Below are 26,766 nucleotides of genomic sequence, written 5' to 3' on the forward strand. Positions count from 1 at the left end.
TCTCTTTAAAGACATTACCTACCTCCCACAGAAATAGACTGAGCCTTACCAGGTTTTTCTCTGTAGACTTTGATGTCCTTTTGTTTTTCTGCAGGTAATCCTTGTGGCCAATGAAACGGCAAAGGAGAAAATTCCAGAAGAGCTGGGGTTAGCACTCGTGCTAACAATTTATGAAGCAAAAGGCTTAGAATTTGATGATGTCCTCCTTTACAACTTTTTTACTGATTCTGAGGTATGTCACACTGAATTCTTTTCACACAATGAATGTATTTGTATGAGCTGGCCTTCACTCTGGGGAAGAGAATTTGGAGCTGAGGGTAAGAGAGTTTATCACAGGCTCCTGTTTGTATTTTGGAGCATCATTCATTCAGTGTGAGGTTTTGTGTGTTTAGATGTGGGTTTTGACATTAGCTATGGGTTGTTTCACAGTGTGTCACGGGCTTGTTCCCCCTGTGCCCTGCCCTTCTTTGGCTGTCTAGTACCCAAGTGCCAGTGTCCAGTTCTCATTAGCCACTGTTATCCTTAGCTCCCAGGGATGCCCAAATTGGAGCAAGCTCTAAGGAGAGCCTTACAGATGAAGCCAAGGTTAGCATTGTCCACCCTGTGATGACAGAACTGGGTAAGGTCAGTTCATAGATAGAGACAGTTCCAGGAAGACAAATGAGGCTTGGTTTCCGCCCTCTGGATCAGGTAACATGGGGGATAAGAACAGCTTCCTTGCATGGGAGACCTCTCTAGCATGGCTTCACTACCATTGCTTGCAGCCCATGCAGATGATGGCAGCCAAAGAGTCCCCAGATTGACCCCCAGTGACCTCCGTATTGGTCCACTGCTTTCACTTGGCTCCTGAGTCCTCGTGGGTTTTTCTCCCCAAGCTTAGTTCATGATGGGTAGATCCACCATCTCATGGCCATTGTCCTGGGTTTTCTAGCCACTGTTTTCTCTTTTCCACTGTCTTTTGGTGCAGACTTAGACTGGCTGCTGACTATACTGTGGGGTCTTCTCTGGGGACTTAGCTGGCTTGTTTCCCAGTCCTTGTTGCAGACTTCCATTGCACATGATGCATGCTTGAAGGGGCTGTGTATACCCAAGTCAAGAGCACTGTTGGCTTTAGCACTTGAAAAATCTTCCTCAGAACTGACCCTTTAGATAGAGTCCTTCCTTTTTTTCTTACCATTTTAAAAATGTTATTTTGCCTTGATAGCACAACTGTTACAATATTGCTCTGGGTGCTTTGCTGTTTACAGAGTACTTTTGGAATTCATTGTCTTACTCCACCAACCCTCTGAAGTTATAGGTATTTTTATTATTCTCATTCTTTTTTTTTAAATTTATTTTTATAGAGATACGGCCTTGCTGTGTTGCTCAGGCTGGTCTCAAAATCCTGGCCTTAAGTGATCCTCCCACCTTGGCCTCCTAAAGTTGTGAGATTACAAGCATGAGCCACCTTTATCTGTAGAGAAAGCAGAAAGTCACTGAGATTAAGTAAATTTCTCATAGTCATAACGTAGATGGCAGAGCCCAGAGACGAACTCAGATGCTTTGAGTTCTAAATCTCTTTCATTTTCCTTCTTTTTAAGCCTCGCATGCAAATTGAATTCCAGAACCTTCCACAATTAGTATATCATTGCGATTCCTTGTGTACGTTCCTTTTCTATTAAATTTTGCTAATAAAATCAGATGCACACTCATTAACCCTGGAACCATTTTTACCTTTGAGGACTAACATTTTTTTCTAATAATACATCCATCGGTCATGGTTGGACTGAGGCTCTCCTAAAAGAGGAAGGGTAAGACTTTGTTGTTTCTGTCCTTTAATAAGTACCAGTTCTATGCTTGTGCCAGTAAGAAGCTCAAGGAGCTCTGGACTTCAGGATCTGTGACTTGTGGTTGGCTCTATTTGGGAAAGAAAAATCCAGTTATGTGTCTTATCTTGAACCTGAAAGTGGTAAAGCCTTTGGTATCTTGACCCTGTGCTCCCACCAGTGGCTCAGGGAGTTGCCTGAAATTAAAACAATCCCAAACGGAATCTTTTGTTCACATCCACTTCATCCTGTGTACACAGTAAGACTTTGGAAAATACTTTCGTTCGGGTTCTTTCCAGTATTAATGCGACCGTTCATTCTGTGGCCCAAAGCACACTCTGAGTTTATCATTTACAATCTCCAGGCCACAGGCAGTCAGTCAGCAGATGAGAGGAAATGCTTTCATAACAGGATGTGAAAGGCAGGTCACACATCTCCACAGCCTTCTGTGGTCTGGCTGCTTACAAGGTTTATTTCGAGGTAACTGAAGGCTGCTGAACAGTGATTGCTATTTGAACTGGGGAACTGTGGAGAGCTCCCGTCTCTCCTTGACCTCTTCTTCAGTCTCATTTATGTTTCTGGCAAGCACCCTCTTTGAAGCAGCTGTTATCTGGGCTTATACGTGTGAGTGGGTTGAGGGGTGTGGTGCTTGTTGGCCTGGTTTGTGATTCTTCTCTCTAGAGGGTTTATTGTTACCTGTTGAACCACATGGTCACCAGAGCCATCCCCTGAGATGTGGAAGGGGCCATGGAACAGTTACCCCAAAGCTTTTTGTAGGACATTGCCTTCTTTTTGGGGGAGAGGAGGTCACCCTCAAACTGTCCTGTGGGGACTTGGAAGGGTGGCTGCCATTTATACCTTGCCCCAGTGGGACCTCCTTTCTTTCATACCCGTGGCAGTGGGACAGGAGGGACTTTGAAAACCACAATCTTTATGGATTGTCTAATTGACCTAGAGAATAGACCCCTAAAGGTAGGCTTGCTAGTAAAATCTAAGCCTTTTCCTTCACGATTGATGGTCCCAAGAGAAGAAACTGGAAGACTTTTAAATTTTGCTGCTTTTAGTCCCACAAAGGCTGTAGGCCTGTATCCTTGCTACAAGTACATGAGCGTACTCCTAAAAGGCCCCACCTTGGAAATACAATATGTTTGATTCATGAAACAGGTCAGTCGTGTGCCATCTGAGCAGCTTTTGCTTCTCTTCCAGCAGTTTTAAAATACACTGTGCTTCCCTAGCCCTTTCAAGGTTAGCCAGTCTGCACCTCGTGCTGCCTGCCAGAAGGATCCTCTCAAAGGTCAAGCACTTGTGTCTTCTGCCTACTTTCCTTGGCAGATAATTTCGTTGTCTACATGGCTTCACAAAGAGGACAGTCACAAATATGTCCTGAAGACTATTTTAAACCTTCCAACTACTTAAATGATTTTATGTTTCAGAACATGGTGATTGGTACTATAATTGATTAGTAGCATAACCATTCCTATTTAATAGACAGTGTTTAAGGCATTTAACCTTGTTTACATAGTTGAGGTGATGGAGTAACTTAAGACAGGTAATAAACTCTATCCACTTCACCTTTTCAGCATGCTTTAAAAGTTACGTAGATGGCAAGTTTTATAAAAAGGAAAGTAAAGGCTAGGAGAGTTAACTAGCTATTCTCACAAGACACAGGAAAGTATGAAATATGAAGTTTCTTAAGAATTTTGAATTCTAAATTCTGCATGTAATCTGGGCACTTCAGTTTTACCGGGATCTGCAAATGACAGCCTGCTGGCCAAATCCAGCCTACTGGTAGTTTTTTATGGCCTGTGGGCAAGAATAGTTTTTACATTTTTAATTGGTCGGAAAAAAACCCAAAGGAGAATAATATTTTATGGCATATAAAAATTATATGAAATTCGAGTCAGTGTTCACAAATAAAGTTCTGTTGGAACACGACACACTCATTTGTTTACTTGTTGACTGGCTGCTTTAGCACCAAAGCGGCAGAGTTGAGCAGTTGCAAGAGAGATCATGTGCCCTGCAGTGAGAAAAGTAGTTATTATTTGACACTTTCAAGAAAAAATTTACGAACCCCTGGTCTATGTAGTCACTTTGGTTTCGGTAAAGGAAAAGAAAATGGGTAAAATATCAACTATTAAACATTGTGCTAGACGTTTGACACTGATTATCTATTTTTATTTTCCCAACAAAGTTGGGTAGTATTATCCTCATTTTGAAGAGCAGGAGAATAAACAATGTGTCCAAGATTGCAAAATTAATAAATGGAAGAACCACAAATTTGTTCTGTCCGATCTGAGAGTCTGCCTTGCACACAGTAGCCCTGGATTTTCTTCCTCCTCAGTTACATAATTTAGTTAGAACATTCTGCCATATGTGTCTTAACTGCTGACCCTAAGTGGCATCTCTTAACCATGTTGTGAGAAGGGGTGAGGATTCCCCTGTCCATGCTGATTGTAGAAATTCTTTCAATGAGAATAACTCCCTGAGCCCTTAGCATTCTTCCCTGCAAGTGGTCATGTGTGCCTGGCTTCTTAGCTATCTTGGTCTAACGTGTGGGGAATTTTCACAACTTCCCTGGTTTCTGCCTGTGCAAGCTAGTCTCCCTCCTATCCATTCTAAGACCACAGGATGGACTGTTCCTCAAAGCTGAGGTTGAAGGCCTGGTACCCCGATAAGGCTTAATTTTCCATAAAGCTCAAGGAGGCTGTGTGTATAGTTCAAAAGCATATTCTGTTGGTCTTCAATTTTTTGTTGTTGTTCAGGCTTATAAGGAATGGAAGATCATTTCCTCATTCACACCTACATCAACTGACTCCAGAGAGGAAAACCGGCCATTGGTTGAAGTACCCCTGGACAAACCAAGCTCTTCTCAGGGTCGATCTCTCATGGTGAATCCAGAAATGTACAAGGTGAATTTCTGCCATTTGTCAACACACATATTTGACATGGAACCAGTAAACAAGGCCTGGGAGAGAAGATGAGAGGAAAAATGGAGCTTGCACTTGGCTGGTTTTTCCTCAGCCACAAGGAATGGAGGATAGGAAAGGAAGGAACAGGAATCTCAGTTTTGGCAAATTCCCTTTTTCTCAGTAGAGAGCTGGGCTTGATGGGTGGGCACTGTCTGAAGCAGAAGGAGGAGGGTTGTACTTTCTAGTCCACCTCTGAACTCAGCTTTGTTCTATCAGAAATTTTGATGCAATCATAGGGTAGGTTTGGAGTAATTCAGTGCTAGTGATAGTTATAATAGAAGTATATGACTGGTTTAATTTTTTAAAAATAAGTCACAGCAATTGTGTAAGAGGTAACCATTGGGGTAAACTGAGTACATGGGATCTGTCTGTACTCTTTGTAACTTCCAGTGAATCTATAATTATTTCAGAATTAACACTTAAAATAATTATAGCAAAAACAGAAAAAAAAAAATTATGGCCAATTCAAAGGTCGTCCTATACAGATGGCATGCTCACGTCCTGCGTAGGTGGGAAAAGGGCAGAGTTTCTCAGGGCCTCACTGGAGCCTCACTTACCTGTGCTGTGGCCATAGGGAGCTCCTGGGATCTTGCTCTCGGCTGTGCTATGCTTCTCTAAAATTTAGTTTTTGTATTTTTCCAAAATTAGATAGAGTAAGCCCATTGAAGTGTGTCACATTGTAGCTAATGACAAATGGCTCCTCATCTTTGTCCTCAATGTTATCTTTAGCTCCTCAACGGAGAGCTGAAGCAGCTGTATACCGCCATCACGCGGGCTCGGGTCAACCTCTGGATCTTTGATGAAAATCGAGAGAAACGGGCTCCCGCGTTCAAATATTTCATTAGGAGAGATTTTGTCCAGGTTGTAAAGACAGATGAAAATAAAGGTAAGATCCTGTTAAAATACTCTCACTGTTGGAGGAATCATGTTTCTCTCAACCGTTCTTATGGTCAGGAATAAAAGGTGTAGCTTTTTGAAAGTGCTTTCTTCGTTTTCCACAATATTCTAAGAAATGAAAGTTGTTATTCATTTGCCAAGTTGTGTGGGAAAGTGTGGCTGTAGTGGGATCGGGAAGGTTAATACCTTCAGGGAAGATCTTTTATTTGTCCTTTAAAAGTGGGGATTATGGACAGGGCTAGAGGAAATAGGCCCTTTTGGGAGAATACAAAGTACTATGAGTATTTGTACAGTTGATTAACAATATCTATGAAAATAAAGATTGTACATACCTTTGACCCAACAGTTTCACTTCTAGGAATATATCTGAGATATTTGTGTTCAAAATCTCAAAAATACCTGCGTAAGTATGCTCATCACAGCCCTGTCTGTAATTATAAGAAATGAAAAGCAATCTAAGTGTCCACCAATGAGGGAAAGGTTAAATGCATTTCTTTCAGGGGACTACTATGCAACCATGAAAAAGAATAAGGTGGTGGATTGTCATTTACTGATATGGAAAGATGTTCAAGATGTATTATGTGAAAGAAAAATTTAAAACAATATGAGTAGAATGATATAATTTATAAGTAACTTTATATTATGCAAATATAAAAACCATTTATGTGTATCAGTATATATCAGAACAGGATGTTTATGCATGCGTACTTATATAATATAAAAACACCTATTGAAGTGTCTTTAACCATCAAACCCAATTCAGTTCCTGAGTTTGTTTATCAATAACTGGGCTTGTGAGAGTTCAGCTACTGTGGTAACAGGTTGTCTGAATCTGTTCGGTTTCTACGTTTCACAAAATAAGGAAACTAAGAGGTCAGACAGTAAGAACTCTTAGTTCAGATAGTAAGAACCAAGAGCTGCGACAGTAAGGAATGAATCAGAAAACTTACCTGTATTCCGTTCCTGACTGTGGGTACCAAGGGTTTAAATAGCAAGAGTTTGGAGAGAGAGCATGCATATAAATTCATGTATACACCTATTATTTCTGATGCAAAACTGTTTATAGCGATTACCTCTGGTGCTAAGACTGGTGGGCATGGGGCTATTGAGTAGGTACGGACACCTTTTACTTTTTACCTTTGTATCTCTGTGCTATTTGCAGGTTTTTTTTTTAATTTTTGTATTTTTTTTTCATAATTTGCAAAGGCTACCTAACAAAGTGAAGTTCTCCTGATAGAATAACAGAAGAGACATAATCAGCCCTTCATGAAAGAGAAAATTGTTGTCTTTCTTGAGGGTTAGTTATCAAGTTGTCTCCTCAAGGCCATTGTTAATTTCTGTAAGTATAGGGCAATGAGCAGAGTTTGGCTGCTGGAGAGAGGTTTCTCCTGGGCATTCCTCAGCCAGTTTGGAGGCTATTTCTGGTTATTACTGATGGCTTGGTTGGGGACTAGGATTAGATTTCTTATCCTAAGACTTGACTGTTGTGATGGGAAAAGTCAAAACATACGTTCTCATAAAAACTCTCCACCTGTGTAATGACATGACCTTGTTCAGGTCCCACTTTCTCTCCCAAAGGAAAATGAGTGGATTGGCCTAGTAATGGGCCTTCTCAATCTTCCTGCAGCTCATTCCCCTGAATTCCCCACGTATGTTCTGGGACCCACTGTAAGAGATCATATGGCCAGATGCGGTGGCTCATGCTCGTAATCCCAGCACTTTGGGAGGCCAAGAGGGGCGGATCACCTGAGGTCAGGAGTTCGAGACCAGCCTGACCAACATGGTGAAACCCCATCTCTACTAAAAATAACAAAAATTAGCCAGGTATTGTGGTGCGCACCTGTAGTCCCAGCTACTTGGGAGGCTGAGGCAGGAGAATCGCTTGAACATAAAAGGTGAAGGTTGCAGTGAGCCAAGATCACGCTACTGTACTCCAGCCTGGGTGACAGCACAAGACCCAATCTCAAAAAAATGAAGAGAGATCATATAAGATAGGTGATTTTTTTTAAATTTGAAAATTCAAAATGAAAACAGATTACAATTGATTTTATGTTTTTGTAGCATAAAGAATACAAGAAAAAGTTCAGTCTTAATAACACATTTTACATTTTATATAGTAAAGTCTTTTAGAGCATCTGTTCCATTGTGCTTGGATTGAGTATAGTGACTACGCAATTATGGCATCTGCAGAGTTCACTGGCCCTGTTCGAGATAATATGGGATGGGGTTTTTTGCTGTGGGAATTAAATGTCACTGGGGCACTCATAACAGCACATATGGAGTCAGAACAAGATGCTGAGAAGTCATCACTGCAGTGCTACACAGCACCAGCAGAGGGAGAGCAGGGAGGGATCAGGCTGTGATGCTTAACATGTATTTTTGCACCTTCTAAACAAATCTGGCCTGTCTGCCTCACTGCCTCGGTTGATATCCCTTGGCCAAGGTGTCTCTCATTCCTTCAGCTCTGATTTGGCTGCCAGTGTTGCCCTGGTATTCACTGTATTTTGTGTGCTTCATGAAGCTGCGGCTCAGAACCTGCAGGGATTGTCACCCATTGTCGGTGATACTCAGGGGGAGGCAGGCGGCGGGGGTGGTGTGCTGAAATAGTCACCTGTAGGCTAGTCAGGATAACAGCGGATGGACAGCAGGGCGTTGCAGTGGTCTCTGTCCACCAATAGGAATGTGATGAGGGCAAAGTTTGCACATTTAGAAATAAAATTTTGCCACCTTTTTTCTTGCTAAAGCCCTGGCCTGGGAGCTTGCTAAGAGCTACTTGACTTTGGGTTTCCAAGGAGGAATTTTTAATTTCTATCTGCCTTCTGATTGGTACCCATAGAAAAGAAAAGTGAACCAATACTTAAAAATCGAACCACATCCTTTCTCCCCTCTCCCTCCTCCTTTCAATACCCTCACAGATGTGGTTTGGTAAGTTAAAATTTATCTTACATGAATACTAGAAAGGCAACACACGTTTTAGTCTGCTCTGGCTGCCGTAGTAGAATACTATAGACTAGATGGCCTAAACAACAGAGATGCATTTTCTTACAGTTCTCCACTGCTAGAAGTCCCAAGATCAAAGTGTTGGCAGGGTTGGCTTCTTCTGAGGCCTGTCTCTTTGGCTTGCAGACAGCCACTCTGTGTCCTCACATGGTCTTGCCCCTTGGGTCTCCCTGTGTTCCAATTTCCTCTAAGGACACCAGTCCTACTGGATGAGGGCCCACCCTAACGGCCTCATTTTAACCTAGTCACCTCGTTAAAGGCCCTGGCTCTCTCCAAATGCAGTCACATTCTGAGGTTTGGGAGGTAGAACTTTAACAAGAGAACTTGGTTGGCGGAGGGGGGTGCACAATTCAGCCCATAACAGTCTTAAGTGCATGAAAGCCCAGAGAAGTAACCACACTTTTCTTTTTCATTTAGACTTTGATGATAGCATGTTCGTTAAGACCTCAACTCCTGCAGAATGGATTGCCCAGGGAGATTACTATGCCAAGCACCAGTGCTGGAAGGTAAGGGGCTGAACTAGGAGCCAGGGGATGGGGGGTCCTTGTCACCGGTGCCTTCGCCAGACCTCACAGGCAGGTTTCCCATTGTGATGTCTGTCACCAGGATGGGATGAGAGTGATGGTGCTCGTACCACGTGCTCTGAAACATCAGGTCACCTCAAGATGAGGAGAGCTTCCTGTCCTGCTCCTTCACTGGCCAGCACAGGCATGACAGCTTCATTTTGGCCAAGTGCCAGGATGTGCTGATAGATGCATGGAGGGCTGTGGCCTTTGCCCCACCCAGGAATCCTTCTATATATTTCTTTTCTTTTCTTTTCTTTTCTTTTTTTTTTTTGAGATGGAGTTTTGCTCTTGTTGACCAGGCTGGAGTGCAATGGTGCTATCTTGGCTCACTGTAACCTCCCCCTTCTGGGTTTAAGTGATTCTCCTGCCTCAGCCTCCCAAGTAGCTGGGATTACAGGCATGTGCCACCATGCCCGGCTAATTTTGTATTTTTAGTAGAGACGAGGTTTCTCCATGTTGGTCAGGCTGGTCTCAAACACTCGACCTCAGGTGATCCGCCCTCCTCGGCCTCCCAAAGTGCTGTGATTCCAGGTGTGAACCACTGGGCCTGGCCACTTCTTATATTTCCTTTCCCTCCTGTGCTCTATGCCTAAAAGCTTTGCTATTATCATACTGCATTTTAAAGCAGTAACGGATTGATCTGTCATTTGTTTTTTTCAAATTGATCAAGCAGATTTCATTGCCAGTCTGAGTCTGGTGAATATAGGTTAAGCTTTATTATTAGAGTGCACTGACCGATTTCCAGATACAAGCCATATTAGTGGTCCTGAGCAGTCTTCTTCCAGGAAGTGTTTTCTCTGCAGTAGACCTCTTGAAACTGAAACCAGATTAAAGAGCCGCATTGCTTTTCCCAAAGTCAGCATTCCTGCACATCACAGGGTCTCAGGTGAGGCACCATGGCTGGGATGTGTGTCTCCCTTGAAATGGTGGTGATGATTTCACCTGCAAGTTTTAAACACCCTACTAAAAGAGTGTTTTGTTTTGTTTCAATCTAATAACAAGAAATCAGTCTTAGGGTTGGTTCTGCAGTTCAACAAAGTGAGCACGGGCCCAGTCTCATTCCATCTCTTCCCTGTGTCATCTGCAGCTTGTCTGAGATGTTCCCCTTCATTGGCTGTCTAATGGCTGCAGCAGCAGCTCCACGGACTCCATTTCCTCAGCAGCATTCCAAGCAGGAATGAAGTGCAGCCGCTTTATTCTCATTGATCTCTCTCTCTCTCTCTTTCTGTCATGAAGTCCTCAGTGGACTTCCTTCTATATCTCATTGGTCAGTACTAGGTCACATATGCCTTCCTAGCTGCAAGAGAGTCTGGGAGAGCAATCCCATCCGGCAGTTTTAACCCTTTATGGAAGGCAAGTTCTCCCAAAAGGCAAGAAAGAGAGGAGGAACTGCTGTAGGTAACTAACCAACAATGTTTGACACTACAGGCATGACCATACAAGATGCACATTTCCCTAAGATTTCTCTACCCCAGGCACGTGGAGTGCCCCATGCATGCAGCTGCTGCTGATGTTTTCTGAAAGAACAACTGGAGCTGGGTTTTGGAAAGATCACTTTCTTTCTTTCTACACCTTGGTGTTCATGTTAGGAGGCTCCAGCTCCTTGAATGTTACGGGAAAAGTATCTGCAGTTTCTCTTGCCACTTTGGAACAAATGTTTTAAAGCAATGTTTTCTATGGAGGGCTTGTCCTGCTGCCTTAATGATCCTTCTTCTCACTGAATTTCATGAAGTTGGGCCTGAGTAAAGGTACTGGGAAGTGATGAGGACAATGAAATCACATGTTCAGGACTTAATGGAAGCCTCAGCGTGAGGTATCTGTGATCTGGCATGACTGGAGAAGGAATTTGTAATGTTCACCCCCTCCACCCCGCCCCAGATGGAGTCTTGCTCTGTTGCCCAGGCTGGAGTGCAGTGGCACAATCTCAGCTCACTGCAGCCTCTGCCTCTCGGGTTCAAGCAATTCTGTCTCAGCCACCCGAGTGGCTGAGATTACGGGTGCCCACCGCCACACCCAGCTAATTTTTGTATTTTTACTAGAGACTGGGTTTCACCATCTTGGCCAAGCTGGTCTTGAACTCCGGACCTCATGATCCACCTGCTTTGGCCTCCCAAAGTGCTGGGATTCCAGGCGTGAACCATTGTACCCGGCTCCCGGTATTTTCTCAGCTCCAATTCTTCCAAGAGTTTTGTCTGTTGTGCCAGGGAAATTGCTTTAAGTGTGTAGCATATAACTTACATCTGGAGTTTATCAGATACTTCTTGCTGCACAACAATGCTGAGACATAGTAGCTTAACACAAGTCGTTTATGTGGCTCACAGTTCTACGGATTAGCAGTGTTGAGTTCAGCTGAGTGGTTCTGGACTCAGCCGAGCACTTCACGTGTCTGCAGTCAGCTGGGCAGGTCTGCCTCTGGGGGTTGGCTGGCTCTTGGCTTGGGGGAAAGGGGTTATGGGGGTTCTTGAATCACATTTTCTTTCCTAGCAGGCTAGTCTGGGTTTGTTCACATGATGTCTGAGCAGAGTTCAAAGAAAGTGAACAGAAGCACACAAGGCTCCCTGAGGCCTGGCCTTGGAACTGGCCCAGTGCCACTTCTGCTGAATTCTGTTGCCAAAGCAAGTCTCAGCCCAGACTGGATGGGAGGGCAAATAGGCAGCACTCTTGATGGGAGTGACACTTGTAAGGGGGTGTGGACGGATACAGGGAGGAGTGAAGAACTGTGGCCACCCTGGCAATGTATTATATGGAGTGAAAAAAACAGAACTTCCACTATTATAGCTTTGGTTATGTCTGGAAAGTATTTTCACAAGTATGTACTGTTTAGCTGTAGAAGTTGACTGATCACCACAATTTTATTCATTGCCTGTCCTTGTTAGAATTGGAAAGAAATATAGAACATTTGGTTGTTGTTATGAACAACAAGAAATTTTTTTTTGGTGGGTCAGGGGGTGGGTGGAAGGGAGGGAAGGGAGGGATAATATGGGGAGCAGGTATGGGTAGGAAATTGGAAATCTGTATAAAATCTTACCCTTTATTCCCTTCAGAACGCTGTTGGTGTTGCCCATATATGTTGCCCATGGATGTTTTAAAGCAATTCAAATATTCAAAAGGTATTTTTAAAGGGATAAAAATGATTTATCCCTTTAAAAATACCTTTTGAATATTTGAATCTAAAATCTTTTTAGGGCAGCCGGCACAGAATGTTATTAAAAGCCTTCTCCTCACCTGACTTTATTTTGACCCTGCTAAAGGACTTCAGGACTCAGTAAAGTTTATTGAGTTTATTGTTTTATTGAGTTTTTGGCTGCATGTCAATGAATGTTTCAGAACCACCACAGAAGGTTCATTTCATTCAACAAATACCTGTTTAGTTATGGGCTAAGCGTTGTTTGGATCCTAGGAACCTGATGGTGAGCAAGACAGGCACATAGACCAGTGCACAACTCCAGCTGCTGCAGGTGTCACAGATGAGAGACCAGTTGTCCCCAGAACCAACTGTCCTGGAAATAGAGACTTGGGACGCCTTCTTTAAGGAACAGAGCCTTGAACTGAAACCTGTAGAATGAATGAAGTTAACAAGACAGGGAAAGGAGAGAGGAGCACTTAAGCGAGAAGGAACAGTGTGTGCAAAGGCCCTGCAGTGGGAAGGGGGATGGCACAGGTCACGGGAACGAAAGGAGGCCCACACAGAGAGCATGAAGAGGAGAGTGGTCATCCTGTCCACTTTATCAGCAAGTGCCACTTATGCCTCCCTTGCCCACACTGAGACCTAATGTCTACATGCTGGGCAGAATGTGAACTTCCTGCCCATGTATCCTGTGCTTTGAGACGTAGCATCAGTACCCCTGTTTTAGAAAAGCAGCTTTCTTTTTTTTTGAGACGGAGTTTCGCTCTTGTTACCCAGGCTGGAGTTCAATGGCTCGATCTTGGCTCACTGCAACCTCTGCTTCCTGGGTTCAGGCAATTCTCCTGCCTCAGCCTCCTGAGTAGCTGGGATTACAGGCACGCACCACCATGCCCAGCTAATTTTTTTTTTTGTATTAGCAGAGACGGGGTTTCACCGTGTTGACCAGGATGGTCTCGATCTCTTGACCTCGTGACCCACCCGCCTCAGCCTCCCAAAGTGCTGGGATTACAGGCTTGAGCCACCGCGCCTGGCCTAGAAAAGCTGCTTTCTGCTGGCAGCGATCAGGGTGAAGCCTGACTCTTCTGTGACATTTGTTTGCCTATCTTTTAGTCAGAGGATTAGATTTGATAACACAGATCTGTATGCCCCAGGGATCTGGATGTGTTGTGCTACCATCTCTGTCTCTGTTTCTACCTCGAGTATGTGTACTCCAGCTGTCCTGCCCACACTGCAGAGTAGCTGTTGTACTCACCAACTGGGTCAGAGCCCAGAAGAGCCACTGGGTCACTTTGGGCCAGTTGCTCCGTGGCTCAAGTAGCAACTGTATACAGTGAGAAGGATGAGACTTCTTGCTGTGGCTGTTGGGAGATTAAATAAGGGTGTTACTATGGTAGCTTGTAAAAATATGTATTCTGTACCTTTTTGATGGGTACGTCCAAAAGATACCGTTGAGTGTGAGTACTGTTGGGTTTTATCCGCCAAGGCTGCTTTCTTTAGAATACCCGCATCTTCCCTCTCAGATTGGGCTGGAGCAAGACTTCATGTTTTGTCAGTACAAACTTATGATGCATGCTTTAACTCTTGTTCTGTCTGTTACCTCCATTACCTTGCTGGGAATAAAACTTTTTGCCTGTTCCAGGTTGCAGCCAAGTGTTACCAGAAAGGAGGTGCATTTGAGAAGGAGAAGTTGGCTCTGGCCCATGACACTGCCCTGAGCATGAAATCCAAGAAAGTCAGCCCCAAGTAAGAGTCATGGGTTCATTTCTGGTTTGCTCTGATGAGAGCAGCAGGTTAAATATCGGTGTTGGGTCAACATTCTGTGGAAATATTATTATTATTTCCTTCCCCTAGGGAAAAGCAGTTGGAATATTTGGAATTGGCTAAAACCTATTTGGAGTGCAATGAGCCAACACTGTCCCTTAAGTGTCTGAGCTACGCCAAGGAGTTCCAGCTCTCTGCCCAGCTGTGTGAGAGGCTGGGAAAGGTATGGCTTCCAGTCTGTGGCTGCTCCAGGGAAAACTGGGCTTCACTTGAGCAGATTGAGGGGTGGGCCCCTCAACCTCTACTCATAGCTGGAAGAGGCTGCAGTCTTCTAAGGAGGTAGATGCTGGCCCTGCGACTCTCCGGGAACCCTACTTTCTCTACTTGTGCAAACTTTTAGGAGGCTCTGAAGACTGTGTGCATGCACACACGTGTGTGTGTGTTTGTGTGTTCATGTCTGTGTTAATATTCAAGGCCTATTATTAACCACTGGGAAGCCAAATGCTCAAGCCAAAGGGGCAGAAGGGTTTTAGAATACCCCATTTCTTTCTCTGTGTTCCTAGTCTTCAGTCAGCTTGGCTGAGTGGCCTGGCATTTACATGGAAGTTTTTCCTGTAATCCTAGTAATCACGCTAGATCTGAACTGTCCAATTCAGCAGTCACGTGCGGCTATGTGATTTACAATTTAAATTATTTAAAATGTAATAATATAAAAAATTCACATCCTTAGTCTTCACAGCCACATTGCAAGTGCTGTTGTTACAGAACGTTTCCATCATTGCAGAAAGCTCTGTTGGACCGAGCCACTAGTCTAGAACACAGCTACTCACAGAGTGGTCAGCAGGCCACAAACTATTATTTGTCTGCAGGAAGATGAAAGTAAGCAGTTAGAAATATTTTGGCATTTCTTTGACATCCAAGTGGTGATAATTTTCTCATCAATTCATTTTTTAACATCTCAACTGTGATGGATTGGAAATTTAAAATAATTTGGTCCCTTACTACAGGTAGTGGGAGAAACTGTGCTTAAGGAGCTGTGGGCCATTTCATTTCCCCCTACCAGCTGTTACTACCCTTCAGTAGGAAAGGGGGTTTCCTTGTCTGTATGTGAAATATGGTGACTCCTGGGATCGTCAGAGCACCCTGGGCATTGCGAGGGGTAGGAGAGGGACCTACTGGGAAGTTGGAAGTGTGGCCCCAAGTCAGTGCAAAGAAGAGTAAAAGGCCCTCCTGATGATGCCTGCCCTGTTCCATGTTTATTATGGGATGTGACTTCTTAGGATATGGAAGATGGGACTGGAACAGGGACACAGCGCTGCTCTCTGGGGGCAAGAAGCAGGCAAGGCATAGGAATCCCTGAATGGAAAGCTTTCACTCTTGTGGCACCTGCATAAACATTTCTTCCCATGGGCAGAATGCATCTGGGGACTGGGAAAAGGGAGGTGATGTGGCCTGAGGATCCAGAAGAAGGCTGCTGCCAAGTTGGTTTATTTGAATCTTGCCAGTCAATTTGGGTGAGGTGACCACAAGAAATGGTAAATGAATAAGAAAAAGTGGCAGGGTCAGATCAGTAGGGCCTTGGTGACTGTGACAAGGACTGGGCTTTGTTCAAACGTGATGGGGAGCCAGTGGAAGGCTTTGATGGGAAGAGTGACGTGAAGCTAATTATCTGGATGCTCTGTGAAGATGTCTATAGGGCAGCAAGAGCTGAAGCAGAAAGGCCAGTTAGAGTCTAGCATCAGCTTAGGCTGAAATGATAGGGCCTGGACTACCATGGTGGTGGTGCAGGTGGTGGGATGGGGGCAATGATCTGGGAAATGTTAAGGAAACTGAGCAGATGGGATTAGCTGATGAACTGGATGGGAACTGTGATAGGAAGAAGAGTCTAGTAAACTCTTCTGTTCGTGGCAAGCCCGCCATTGGTGCATATGGGGCCCACTCATTGCATTTTATTTCATTCATCCTCTTCTTCACAGCTGGTCTCCATTCTCATTCTTTTCTCATTGGCGAGAGAGATATATATATATATATATTCTCAAATGCATGCATTTTTGAAGAATGAATACTGATATCTTCTATACATACATACTTTAGACTTATCTAGAAGACCTCTTGCTCTGTGTTTTACCTTTTCCATCCTCTGCTATATAGTATTGGTTCTGGCCATGCTTCTAACAGCTGTGTGTTCCAGAGTGGGCATCCACTGCATTGACAAATTCATTTCCCTAGTGATGCACGTCCAGGTTGCCACTACCTCCTGGCTTTGCTTCCACACACAGCATCTTGGCATAGCGTGTCTTCTTACAGTTCTGAGACATACTTTCTCGAGATGTATTTCCAGAAGCAGGCTTGCTGACCTCGGGTATGCACACGCTTCACTTCACTAAGTGCGGCCCCTTTGCTTTCCGGAATGGCCATTCCACTTTGTGCACGAGGGTTCTGCATACCCCACATTCTTGACCACAGTCAGCAGGTTCTGATTTTCTAACTTTTCAAACCTGGTGGATGTATTTCAAGGTGGCTTTAACTTGTATTCTTCTGATTGTCAGTAAAGTTGAGCACTTTTATTTATCTGTTAGTCATTCAAGTTTACCCAACAGTAAGCTACCAGTTTATATCCTTTGCCTAGCTTTCCGTTCTGTCTCCAGGAAAGTCTTTTTCTTGTGGTTGCAAAAATTATTTTTGTCTCGACAGGCCCAGTCTAGTACAGTAGCTATTAGCCATGTGTGACTCTTTAACTTTAAAATAATTAAAATGAAATTAAATTGAAAGTTCAGTTTGTTGGTTGCGTTGCCCGCATTTTAAAGGCTCAGTATTCAGATGTGACTAATGACTAGATTGAATAGCACAGAAACAATACATTTTCATCTTCACAGAAACTTCGAATGGACAGTACTGATCTGGATGTTATTATTTTTTGATTTAGTTTATTTCCTGTGTCTTTTGTTGAACAGTTTTGATGTAGTTAAATCCATCAGTTTTTCTCCTGAAATTTGTATTTTGGATTTTGTTGATTATTTTTGGAAGTCATGTGAAGACTCCTTCCACTTGAGTGTGACCTCAAGGTCACAAAGAGATTCTCAGACATTTTCACACAATAGTTTCCACACTTAGATCTTTGATCTGTCTGGGGCTTACCTTTGTGTATGGTGTGAGGTTGTGATTTAACTTTACTTTTCTTCCTTTAAATAATTGGTTTTCCTAATATTATCTATATTATAGAGCTTTTAACTGGATTCTAACAAAAGCAGACATGTGACTATCCTCTTTATTATTCGTGGTGTTGGTTTAAGATTAGAAAGTTAATTGTGAATACGCTAAATAAAAGTAAAATTTTACTCCATCCTAGATAAGAGATGCTGCCTATTTCTATAAGCGATGCCAGTGCTACAAAGATGCTTTCAGATGCTTTGAGCAGATTCAAGAATTTGATCTAGCACTCAAAATGTACTGCCAAGAGGAGCTTTTTGAAGAAGCTGCTATTGCAGTGGAAAAGTAGGTGGTTTTATTCTCTCCCTTTCTCCCTGCCTCCCTCCCACTTCTCTCTGGGGGCAGCCTGCTCTGGGTGGTGCTATCCAGCTGCTTCTGACATGGCTTGACCACGTTACTCTCCTTCCACTTAAGCGGTGGCTCAGTGCTGGGTCAGCAGCTCCTTCAGAGCAGGATTTTGTGTTTTCCAGTCTCTTTATAAGCTTTGACGCAGTGTCACAAGGAGAGGGGGCTGAGGAGGATGGGGGTGCGTTATGAGTGTGTATGTAACGACATATTCTGACTTCCATCAGCAGAATAAAGGGGAGTCCTTCAGAGCTTCATTAATCTCACAGGAACCCAAGTAATGCACACCTACTAAAAGAGAAGAATCACAAGTTGGGGAATAAGGGGAAGACTGATGTAGTGTAGTGTTGATGCGTGTACAGCCCTCATTTCATCCTTTTTCATTAATCACATATCAAACTGAACAGAGTTGTAGACCCAAATGATTATGATGCTTTTATGAGAACTGAAGAGATGTTTTTCAAGGATAATTTTGACTATATATAACATTTGCCCTATGGATTGACTTTCAGATTTCACTCCCACTTGTTTGAATTACACCCTCACTATATTTCATTAATTAAGCACATCGATTCCTGATTGAAGCATATTTTATTTACTATTGTTATACTGATAATAATATAAAATAAGGCCTTTCTAAAAATACTTGAATGCTTGACAAGTTTAGGTTTCATTTTGTGCTATCTGCATATGGGAGTTTTATTTAAGTTGCTCTGCGCTGTATTTTGGAGGAAATTTTCTATTGATTGGGTGATGCCAACTTGACATTTGCATCCTTTGTCTTTGCAGGTATGAAGAAATGCTAAAGACCAAGACCCTTCCCATTCCCAAGCTCTCCTATTCTGCCAGTCAGTTTTACTTGGAAGCTGCAGCGAAGTATCTGAGTGCAAATAAGATGAAGGAAATGATGGCTGTCCTCTCAAAGCTGGACATAGAAGACCAGCTGGTGTTCCTGAAGTCTCGGAAACGCTTAGCAGAAGCTGCAGACCTGCTGAACAGGGAAGGTAGGAGAGAAGAGGCTGCCCTGCTGATGAAGCAACATGGCTGCCTCCTGGAGGCTGCCAGTCTCACTGCCGACAAGGACTTCCAGGCCTCATGTCTGCTGGGGGCTGCCCGCCTCAATGTGGCCAGGAATTCCGACATAGAGCACACCAAGGACATTCTGAGAGAAGCACTTGATCTCTGCTGTCAAACTGGCCAGTTGTCTGGCATTGCCGAGGCCCACTTCCTGCAAGGGGTAATCCTGAGAGACTTTCAGAAGCTCAGAGATGCCTTCTTCAAGTTTGACACACTCAACCACTCGGCTGGAGTGGTGGAAGCACTCTATGAAGCAGCCAGCCAGTGTGAGGCCGAGTCTGAGAAGGTTCTGGCCCTGGCTCCAGGGGGCTTGGAAATCCTCCTCAATCTGGTCAGGGCCCTCGAAAGAGTGACCAACAATGCTGAGAAGGAAATGGTCAAGTCTTGCTTTGAGTTTTTTGGGATTTCCCAGGTGGATGCCAAGTATTGCCAGCTAGCCCAGAACAACCCAGGGCCCATATTAAGAATAATTTTTGACCTGGATTTGAACTTGAGAGAGAAGAAAACAAAAGATCATTTTTTGATAATGACTGACCAAGTGAAATTAGCCCTAAACAAACACCTTTTGGGCAGGCTGTGTCAGATCACACAGAGCCTACTCAGGAAGACCTACCGAGGAGTCTGCATGAGGTTTATTGTAGGCTTAAAATGTGAAGATGAAAACTGTGAACATTTTCACAGGCCTCTGCGGCGTTGTGAAGCCAAGTGTTTAGTTCAGTCGAAAATGAACTTGGTGGCAATCAATGGGTTGCTTTTGGAAGCCAAAAAAGTATTCCCTAAAATCTTAGCAGAAGAACTTAAAGAAATTGATTATATTTTGTCTACAGATACATATTGCAGATCCATTTTGGATGTCCTTTTCCCTAAACATTTCCATCAGAGAGTGTTGTCAGAAAACCCCATGGCATGCAAAGAAATCCTCCAACCAAATTACAAATCCTTTCGGTCCTACAGGTTTGCTTTGAAAGAGTACATCCACTTTCTGTTTGAAAACGAAAGCGCACGCAGCCGCCGGGAATCCACAGACCTGTGGCTGAGTGCCATGCAAGCTTTCCTTCTCTCTTCCAGCTACCCGGAGGAGTTTGAAAAGCTGCTCCACCAGGAGGAGAACAACTACAACAGGGAACTCAAAGCTCTACAGTCTGAAAAAGACGAAAGGGGCAGGGGGAGAGGCAGCAGGATAAAAGGAGTAGAAGGGAAATCTGGCATGCTGGCACCCAACAAGGATGATGAAAATATGGATAAGACCTACCTGTGCTTCATCCGGCTGCTGGAGAATTGCATTGATCAATTCTACGTGCACAGGAACCCAGAAGACTACAAGTGGCTCTTTTTCCGTTTCATGAATGTCCTCATCAAGAGGTGTAAAGAACCGCTCATCCCCAGCATTGGAAACACAGTGGCCCTCCTGGAGTTCCAGTTCATCCACTGTGGGGTGGTGCTGGCCCGCCTCCGGAAGAATGTCATTCTGTGCCTCCCCAAGAGCTACATTGCCCTCTTACACTACTGGGAGTTCCTGTTTAGCAAGAAGGATAAGGAGCTTGGGGATGTGTTCTCCATCATTCAGGATTACAAACCGAAGGACGTGACAAGAGCCATTCAGGATTTCCGGTTCCACCTCTCCTACCTTGCCAAGGTGCTGTGTGGCTGTGAGAATGTGAACTTTAACGTCCTGCTTGATGCCTTCAGTGAAATAGACTATGTGGTCTCAGGCGAGGCTGAGCGGACGCTGGTGCTGTGCTTGGTGATGCTAGTGAATGCTGAGGAGGTCCTGCAGCCATATTGCAAGCCTCTCCTGTATGGCCACTTCCAGGAGATCGAGTCAAGGCTGCAGCTCATGAGCGGGGCCTGCCCTGGCCAGGTTCCTGAGAGGCTCCTGAAGGTGGTGAGGCGGGTGTTGGTGGCAGTCAATGTGAAGTCTGTGGCTGAGGCACTGCAGGACCTGCTCTTTGAGAGGGATGAAGAGTACCTGATGGACTGTGGCTGGCGGTGGGACCCTGTGCACACCAAAGGGTCCATGGTCCGTGGCCTCTATTATGAAGAGGTCAGACTTAACCGCCTGCTCTGTTTGGACCCCGTGGACTACTTTCCTGAACCCGAGTGTGAATTTGGCCAGGATGAGATGGATGAACTGGCATTAGAAGACCGAGACCACGTCCTGGCCACCATCCTTTCCCAAAAGCAACGTAAGGCCTCCATCCAACGGAAGTTGAGGAGGGCATGCCTGGTGGTGTCTCTGTGTATCAGTTGGAGGAGAAGAGTGGGGACCCAGATGGAGCATGTCAGGGAGGAGGTCAGGGATCCCGGGGCTGGGAACTTCAAAAAGGCAGATGTGGATAGGACCCAGTGTGACCTGTGTGGAGTGAAGTTTACCCGTGGCCCAGAGAACTATTTCAGCTCCAGCAAAGCATTTGAGGGGGCAGCTTTGGAGGTGGCTGTCCTTTCTGGGGCTGAGCTGGAAGGGAAGGAGTGTCAGGAGAGGAACAGCGAGTCTTACGAGCAGCACATCCGTCTAGAACACCACCAGAGGCAGCAAGTGGCCTACCAGAGATACTCAGAATTTTTCCATGAGAAGGTGGACCCTGCCATCGATGAAGGCAAGCTGGTGGTGCAGGACATCGAGCAAAGTGTATGGATCCACAGTCATGTGGGCTCCAAGGAGCACAGCCACATGCTGCAGAGGAAGGTCCAGGAGCACATCAAGAGGGTTTCGGATATGGTGGAGGACCTCTACAGGCGGAAAGCCTGGACTGGCGGTAAGGGCATGCAGAGATGGGGACCCAGGTGGGGTTAGACCTGGGCTCTGAGGACATTTCTCAGGGTTAAGTCCCTTGTAGTGGCTTCTGACTTGGGGATGGTGGAATCTTGGCCTTAGAAGAAATACAAATGAGGAATGTATGTTCTAAGGTTATGGCAAACCTCATTGTTTGGATCACCCCTCCCCCAGTTAAAAGTTTGTGATTATCCTTGACTTGGGATAGTTACCCCAGGTACTCCAGATTAGAAAACAGTTTGCTAATTCTGTGGAGAACATACAGAGAGAATGTTTAGAGTGTTGAGAAGACTCGTTAAGGTTCTCCTGACCCATGCATCCCCTGAGTAAGATCTGGAAGTGTGTAGCTGTTCTCTTTCTTTTAGGAGGGTCCTTAAGTTATACCCAATGTGAGTCTTTAATAGAATTCTTATGTTATTCTAGAATCACATTTTCCCTGGCTTTTTTTTTTTTTCCAAGACAGAGTCTCACTGTATCGCCCAGGCTGATGTGTGGTGGTGTGATCTCGGCTCACTGCAAACTCCACTTCCTGGGTTCAAGCAATTCTCCTGCCTCAGCCTCTCGAGTAGCTGGGATTACAGGCATTCACCACCATACATGGCTAATTTTTGTATTTTTAGTAGAGATGGGGTTTTACCATGTTGGCCAGGCTGGTCTTGAACTCCTGACCTCAGGTGATCTTCCCACCTCGGCCTCCCAAGGTGCTGGGATTACAGTTCCCTGGCTTTCTTACTAGCTACTTCTTAGCAACAATAAGTGGAAGTTATGTATAAACTTAGTGAAATTACATATTTTAAAACATTCCATATTTCAGATACTCTTTCCAGTCTAGGGTTTAATGAGATTTTGGACACAAGTGTCTTAGAAAGGTTTGCAGTTGTGTGGCAGTCTGTGTAGACATACAGTAATGGCGTCAGGCTAGCCTGTAGTTTATGCTTGTGGCAGCAGAAGGCAGCTCTGGAAGGTCCCTTACCCCATAAAGAGGGCTCTTTTCAGGGAAAGCACAGAGACCAGCTCTTGGGATGTGTGGGCTTTGGCTCTAATAATTGGCGTTCTAGTCCCTTCAGTGGCATCTTTACTCAGAGCCCTGTTCTTTGGTCTCTGTAGCGGAGGAGGCGATGACTCAGCTGGCCAACATTCTGATCCTGTCAGTCAGGGCTGCACGAGACTGGTTGATGAAAACGGAGGTCCGTTTAAAGGAGGAAGGTAAGGAGTCCTTGATTCTGGGGACAGGTAACACTTTGGGTCCTGTGGTTCTTATTACCGCTGACTCCCAGGGGGAATCCGAAGTGGAGCAGCCCAGTGATGTCAATAGAGGACTCTGACTGTCTAGTAGCATCACTTCCAGTGACTCAAATTACTAGCAACCTAATATCAGAGTTTTCCTATCTGACTATGAGGGCCGTTATTCTGGGCATGGGTTAGTTGCCATAAACCTCTTGCTGCTCATGAGCTATTACTGATGACGCTCAGTCACTGCACATACTCAATACAGTGACTTCCAAGGGTGGATGAAGCATTGGGAAGCTATTCCTTGAGAAATGTTTTCCTGTGTCAATCAGTCATTTAAGCCGATGGACAGTTATGGAGTTTCTAGTATATATTAGTGCTGTTCTGGGCCTGGGGATATACTTCTGAATAAAACAAACAATCACTGGGGAAACTTGCATGCTGCTTCCTACAGAGGGTTAAAAGCTTGTGTAGAATGAATTGCTTTCTCTCCTGGCAGTCAGAATGATCTTGCCAAGTTATATGTGGTCCGGAACGTCTTTCCTTTTGCCCATTCCAGCCACTGGACCATATTCCTTTTTGCTCTGAGTATTTCATCAATCCCAGATGCCCCTGGAACATCCAGACCCCAGAGGTGGGGAAAACTTGAAGGGACTTGGCACAAATGTCAGGGCGATAAAAAATCTTCAGCATTTAGTCCCTTCTGGGGTCTAGGATTTTGTGATTATTTAACAAGGAAGGTAATTGGTATACCAATTCAAGTGTATGGTTGAGTTTATGTTTTGCTTGATTTCTTTGTTATTTAAAAGGCCTCTAAAATAGGGCCAGAGGAACCAGCCTATAAAAGAACTTAATTCTGGAGAAGGGTGTTTACTTCGATTCTTCTTGGGAAGCAACATCAGTATTAAAAGGAAATCTCTCTTTCTCTGGCACCCTGGCAGAAAGCTTTACTTCATTAATTTAAACCAATGATTAGAGAGACACTAGGTTTTACTAGGATGCTGTATTTCACAGTGGAGTGGGGAAAAAAATCACCATTCTGTACTTTCTTTCTCCTTCTTCTTCTTCTTCTTTTTTTTTTTTTTAACAGGAATCGTTCAGGAAGATGATTATGAAAATGAAGTTGAAGACTTTGGTGAGCTTCGTCCTAGAAGGCGTTCTCGGAAATCTGGAAGGCAGAAGAAGTACTAATGTCCACACTGCTGCTGCCTCCTCATCCTTCGGAACATTCCATTCTGACTTAGAATCCTGAGTGCTGGGGCAGAAGACAAAAAGAATGCGAATTAGCATTTTAAAAAGTAGGGGAGTCTAACAACACCATTGCTTTTTGTTCTCATTACTTCTCTTTCAGTGGCTTAGGGTCTGATTGCTCCCTCACCTGCAAGGACCTCTAACGTGTTTCCAAGTAGAGTGTAGCAGTACCAGTTCTCCCCACAAACAAGTTCAGGTAGAGGAGTTGTAGTTGAAGGGAATGTTGGGACTCCTCACTCCATGGTCCCTGGGCCGTCTGGCTATCCCCATCACGACCTAAGTCGGTAGCAGAGGACTAGGTGTTAAGACAGACATTCCTCACCTCAGAGTCGCTGCTGCTCTGGGCCAGGAAATCTCTCTATGGATTCCCTCATCTCCGGCTGCACTGCTGCAGCATCAAGTGTGCTGTGAGAGCTGTGTGTGCCCAGGGGTGGGCTACCACTGGCCTCCAGGCCACATGCTAGTCATTTCTGGGCCTACTTGTAGTGTAGTTTCTTCTGTTAGAGACGTTAGCCTTTTCTCTCTGTGGCAACTTTTCTGCCTCACCTCCCTCTGTTTTTTGTGACTCATTCTTAGCTACCTGTGCAAGTCACAGTTAGACTACCTCAGAACGTAGTCAAGAATTCACCCAGTGTTCTTTGCATGTCCCTTCCCTAGAGGGAAAGGCTGGGGAATGTCGCCGGGAGCAGTCCCAGCTGCCTCTCCAAAGTGGTCCTAATTCTGCCTTGGCTGTGGTCCAGACATTCCAAAAAGTGTTTCGTACACAGCCTAGTCTAGTTTTGTTGGTTCACCCTGGCGAGTTTGCCATCCTAGCTTAGGTTGGCATTCTGATGACTTTCTGCTTGCTGAATTAATCACTGCAGGACAGTGACCTGCAGAGCTGCAGGTTAGAGCAAGTGGACAGAGGAGGAAGCCAGCTCAGCCAACTCTGTCACTGCCACGTGGCTGGCAGGCCTATAAGAGGGTGGGTCTAGGCCTGTTCGTAGGAGGTCGTTGCTTACCCTCTCCCCATGCTGAGCCAGCAGCCATCAGCGTGGTCCCACCTGGGAAGCCTTCATGCCTCTCTGATTGTTACTGCCCACCCCTCCCCACCCCTCAGCTCAGCCTGGTGTGGAAGCCAGGTGCACGCTGGTCTTTGATTGACAGCAGACCCAGCTTTCCCCGACGTTGCTGCTGCTTTTGCTGCTCATGCTGCTCATTGTTTTCTTTCTCTTCCTTGTCTTTCCAAATTGTTTCCTTGAAATGCTTGTTTCTAAATTTTCTTAGATTTTGTTTCTAATTTTTTTAATTCCAGGTATTTTTTTTTTTTACTTGACAGAAAAAAAAGAAAACCTTAATAATATCTTGCTGTATGATCACATTTTTATAAAGTTAAAGCATTTCTCTTACCTGCTGGTGTTTCGTTGTTTATTTCCAGTCTCTACTCAGAGAGTAAGGGGGTAAATCTTGGAGCTGGTTCCCCCTGGTCAGCTGATTGATGTTGGCCAGGACGAAGCTTTCTGTGCCTTCAGAGATTCAGAAATCAAGGGACAGAGAAAAAAAGCCTAGTCCAGGACTCCCAGCTGGTTGGTGTTCTCGAGGGCCCGCCTCATGCACATTCTTTCCAATCTGGGTGCTCCCAAGCATGCACGGTTTGGACAGTAAGGAGTTTTATCTGTACCATGTACTGGGACTTTCCCAACAAGGAATGTTGCCCTGGAAGGCAGGAGGTCTGGAATCAAATCCGTCTCCCGTTCCTAACGAGCTGTGGAATGCCGGGCGAGTTGGGTCTATTCAACCCTGAGCACCTTCATGCCACACTACATAGGAGCCTCATGATCTGCTGTAGGACAGAGATGGAAATGTGAGAAAAGAGTGGTGATAGACATGTGTATTGCGTGGGTGGGAAATGCATTTACATAACCCAGCTGGGCCTCAGTTTCCCCTTTTGGGAAAGTGGTGTATGGTCCCTTTCTGCCTGACTCAGAGTGGTTCTGTGAGATGTTGCATGGTTTTGAGTACCCTCTAGTCTTGGTGCTGTGATGCCTGTGTTTGCTCGAGTCAGGTGAGCAGGACAGCTGAGTCTTAGCAAGCAAAGCATCTGATCTTATCCTTTGAAATTAAAGAGGCTCAGAAATGCGACAGGTGATCCTGCTGCGTCTTTATCAGCACTGTTCAGTAGAACTACCTGAGATCCACCCCCAAGAGTCTGACTCCTCAACTCATAAGGCTCCTTAGAGTGGGGCTGTGGAGGTTGCGAGAGAAGAATGGAATTCAGCAGAAGGGTCCGTAACTTCCCTTCATGACCTGAATCCTGGGCCCAGTTCAGTAGCTGTGGCTTTGGTGTCCTGGACTTGCCCAGAAGTCCAGGATGGAGGATGTGTATCTGAGGTCCCCTAAAACCACCACTGTCAGGTTTGGTCATTCATTAAGAGGGCTCACAGGACTCAGCATGAAGCTGGAGTCATGGCTGTGATTATTATAGCAAAGTCATACCAAGCACAGTCAGCAAAGGGAAAGGCCCATGGTGCCGTGTAGGGGATACCAGGTGTGAGCTTCCAGGGCTCCTTCCAGAGTCACACGCAGTAGGCTGCATTTCCTCGCAATGAGTTGTGACAACTTGCTGTGTGAAATATGCCAATCTGGGGAGCTCTTCAGAGACTCAGAGCTCAGAGTTTCTACTAGGGGCTGGTCATATGGGTATCTTCCGCCTAGCACATACCAAAGTTCCAGAGTCACAGAAAAAAAAGCAGTGTTCAGCATACACCACATTGTT

General features: G+C 44.8%; 1 protein-coding gene across 1 annotated transcript in view; it reads left to right on the plus strand.

The window, feature by feature from the left end:
- The window catches only part of TRANK1 (tetratricopeptide repeat and ankyrin repeat containing 1), an 84,009-nt gene extending 58,610 nt beyond the window's left edge, over positions 1-25,399 (plus strand). The window contains exons 14-23 of the mRNA XM_021666560.2: positions 95-232; positions 4,568-4,714; positions 5,504-5,660; positions 9,089-9,177; positions 14,004-14,107; positions 14,216-14,348; positions 17,475-17,620; positions 18,470-21,513; positions 22,638-22,736; positions 23,851-25,399. Of these exons, the coding sequence (XP_021522235.2) occupies positions 95-232; positions 4,568-4,714; positions 5,504-5,660; positions 9,089-9,177; positions 14,004-14,107; positions 14,216-14,348; positions 17,475-17,620; positions 18,470-21,513; positions 22,638-22,736; positions 23,851-23,951 (4,158 nt within the window). The 3' untranslated portion in view covers positions 23,952-25,399. The remainder of the gene's footprint in view (positions 1-94; positions 233-4,567; positions 4,715-5,503; positions 5,661-9,088; positions 9,178-14,003; positions 14,108-14,215; positions 14,349-17,474; positions 17,621-18,469; positions 21,514-22,637; positions 22,737-23,850) is intronic.
- Positions 25,400-26,766: the final 1,367 nt, after the last annotated feature.

The sequence above is a fragment of the Aotus nancymaae genome, unplaced genomic scaffold (assembly GCF_030222135.1).
Source record: "Aotus nancymaae isolate 86718 unplaced genomic scaffold, 86718_ANA_hifiasm-v0.15.2.pri h1tg000038l, whole genome shotgun sequence".
Taxonomy (NCBI): Eukaryota; Metazoa; Chordata; class Mammalia; order Primates; family Aotidae; genus Aotus; species Aotus nancymaae.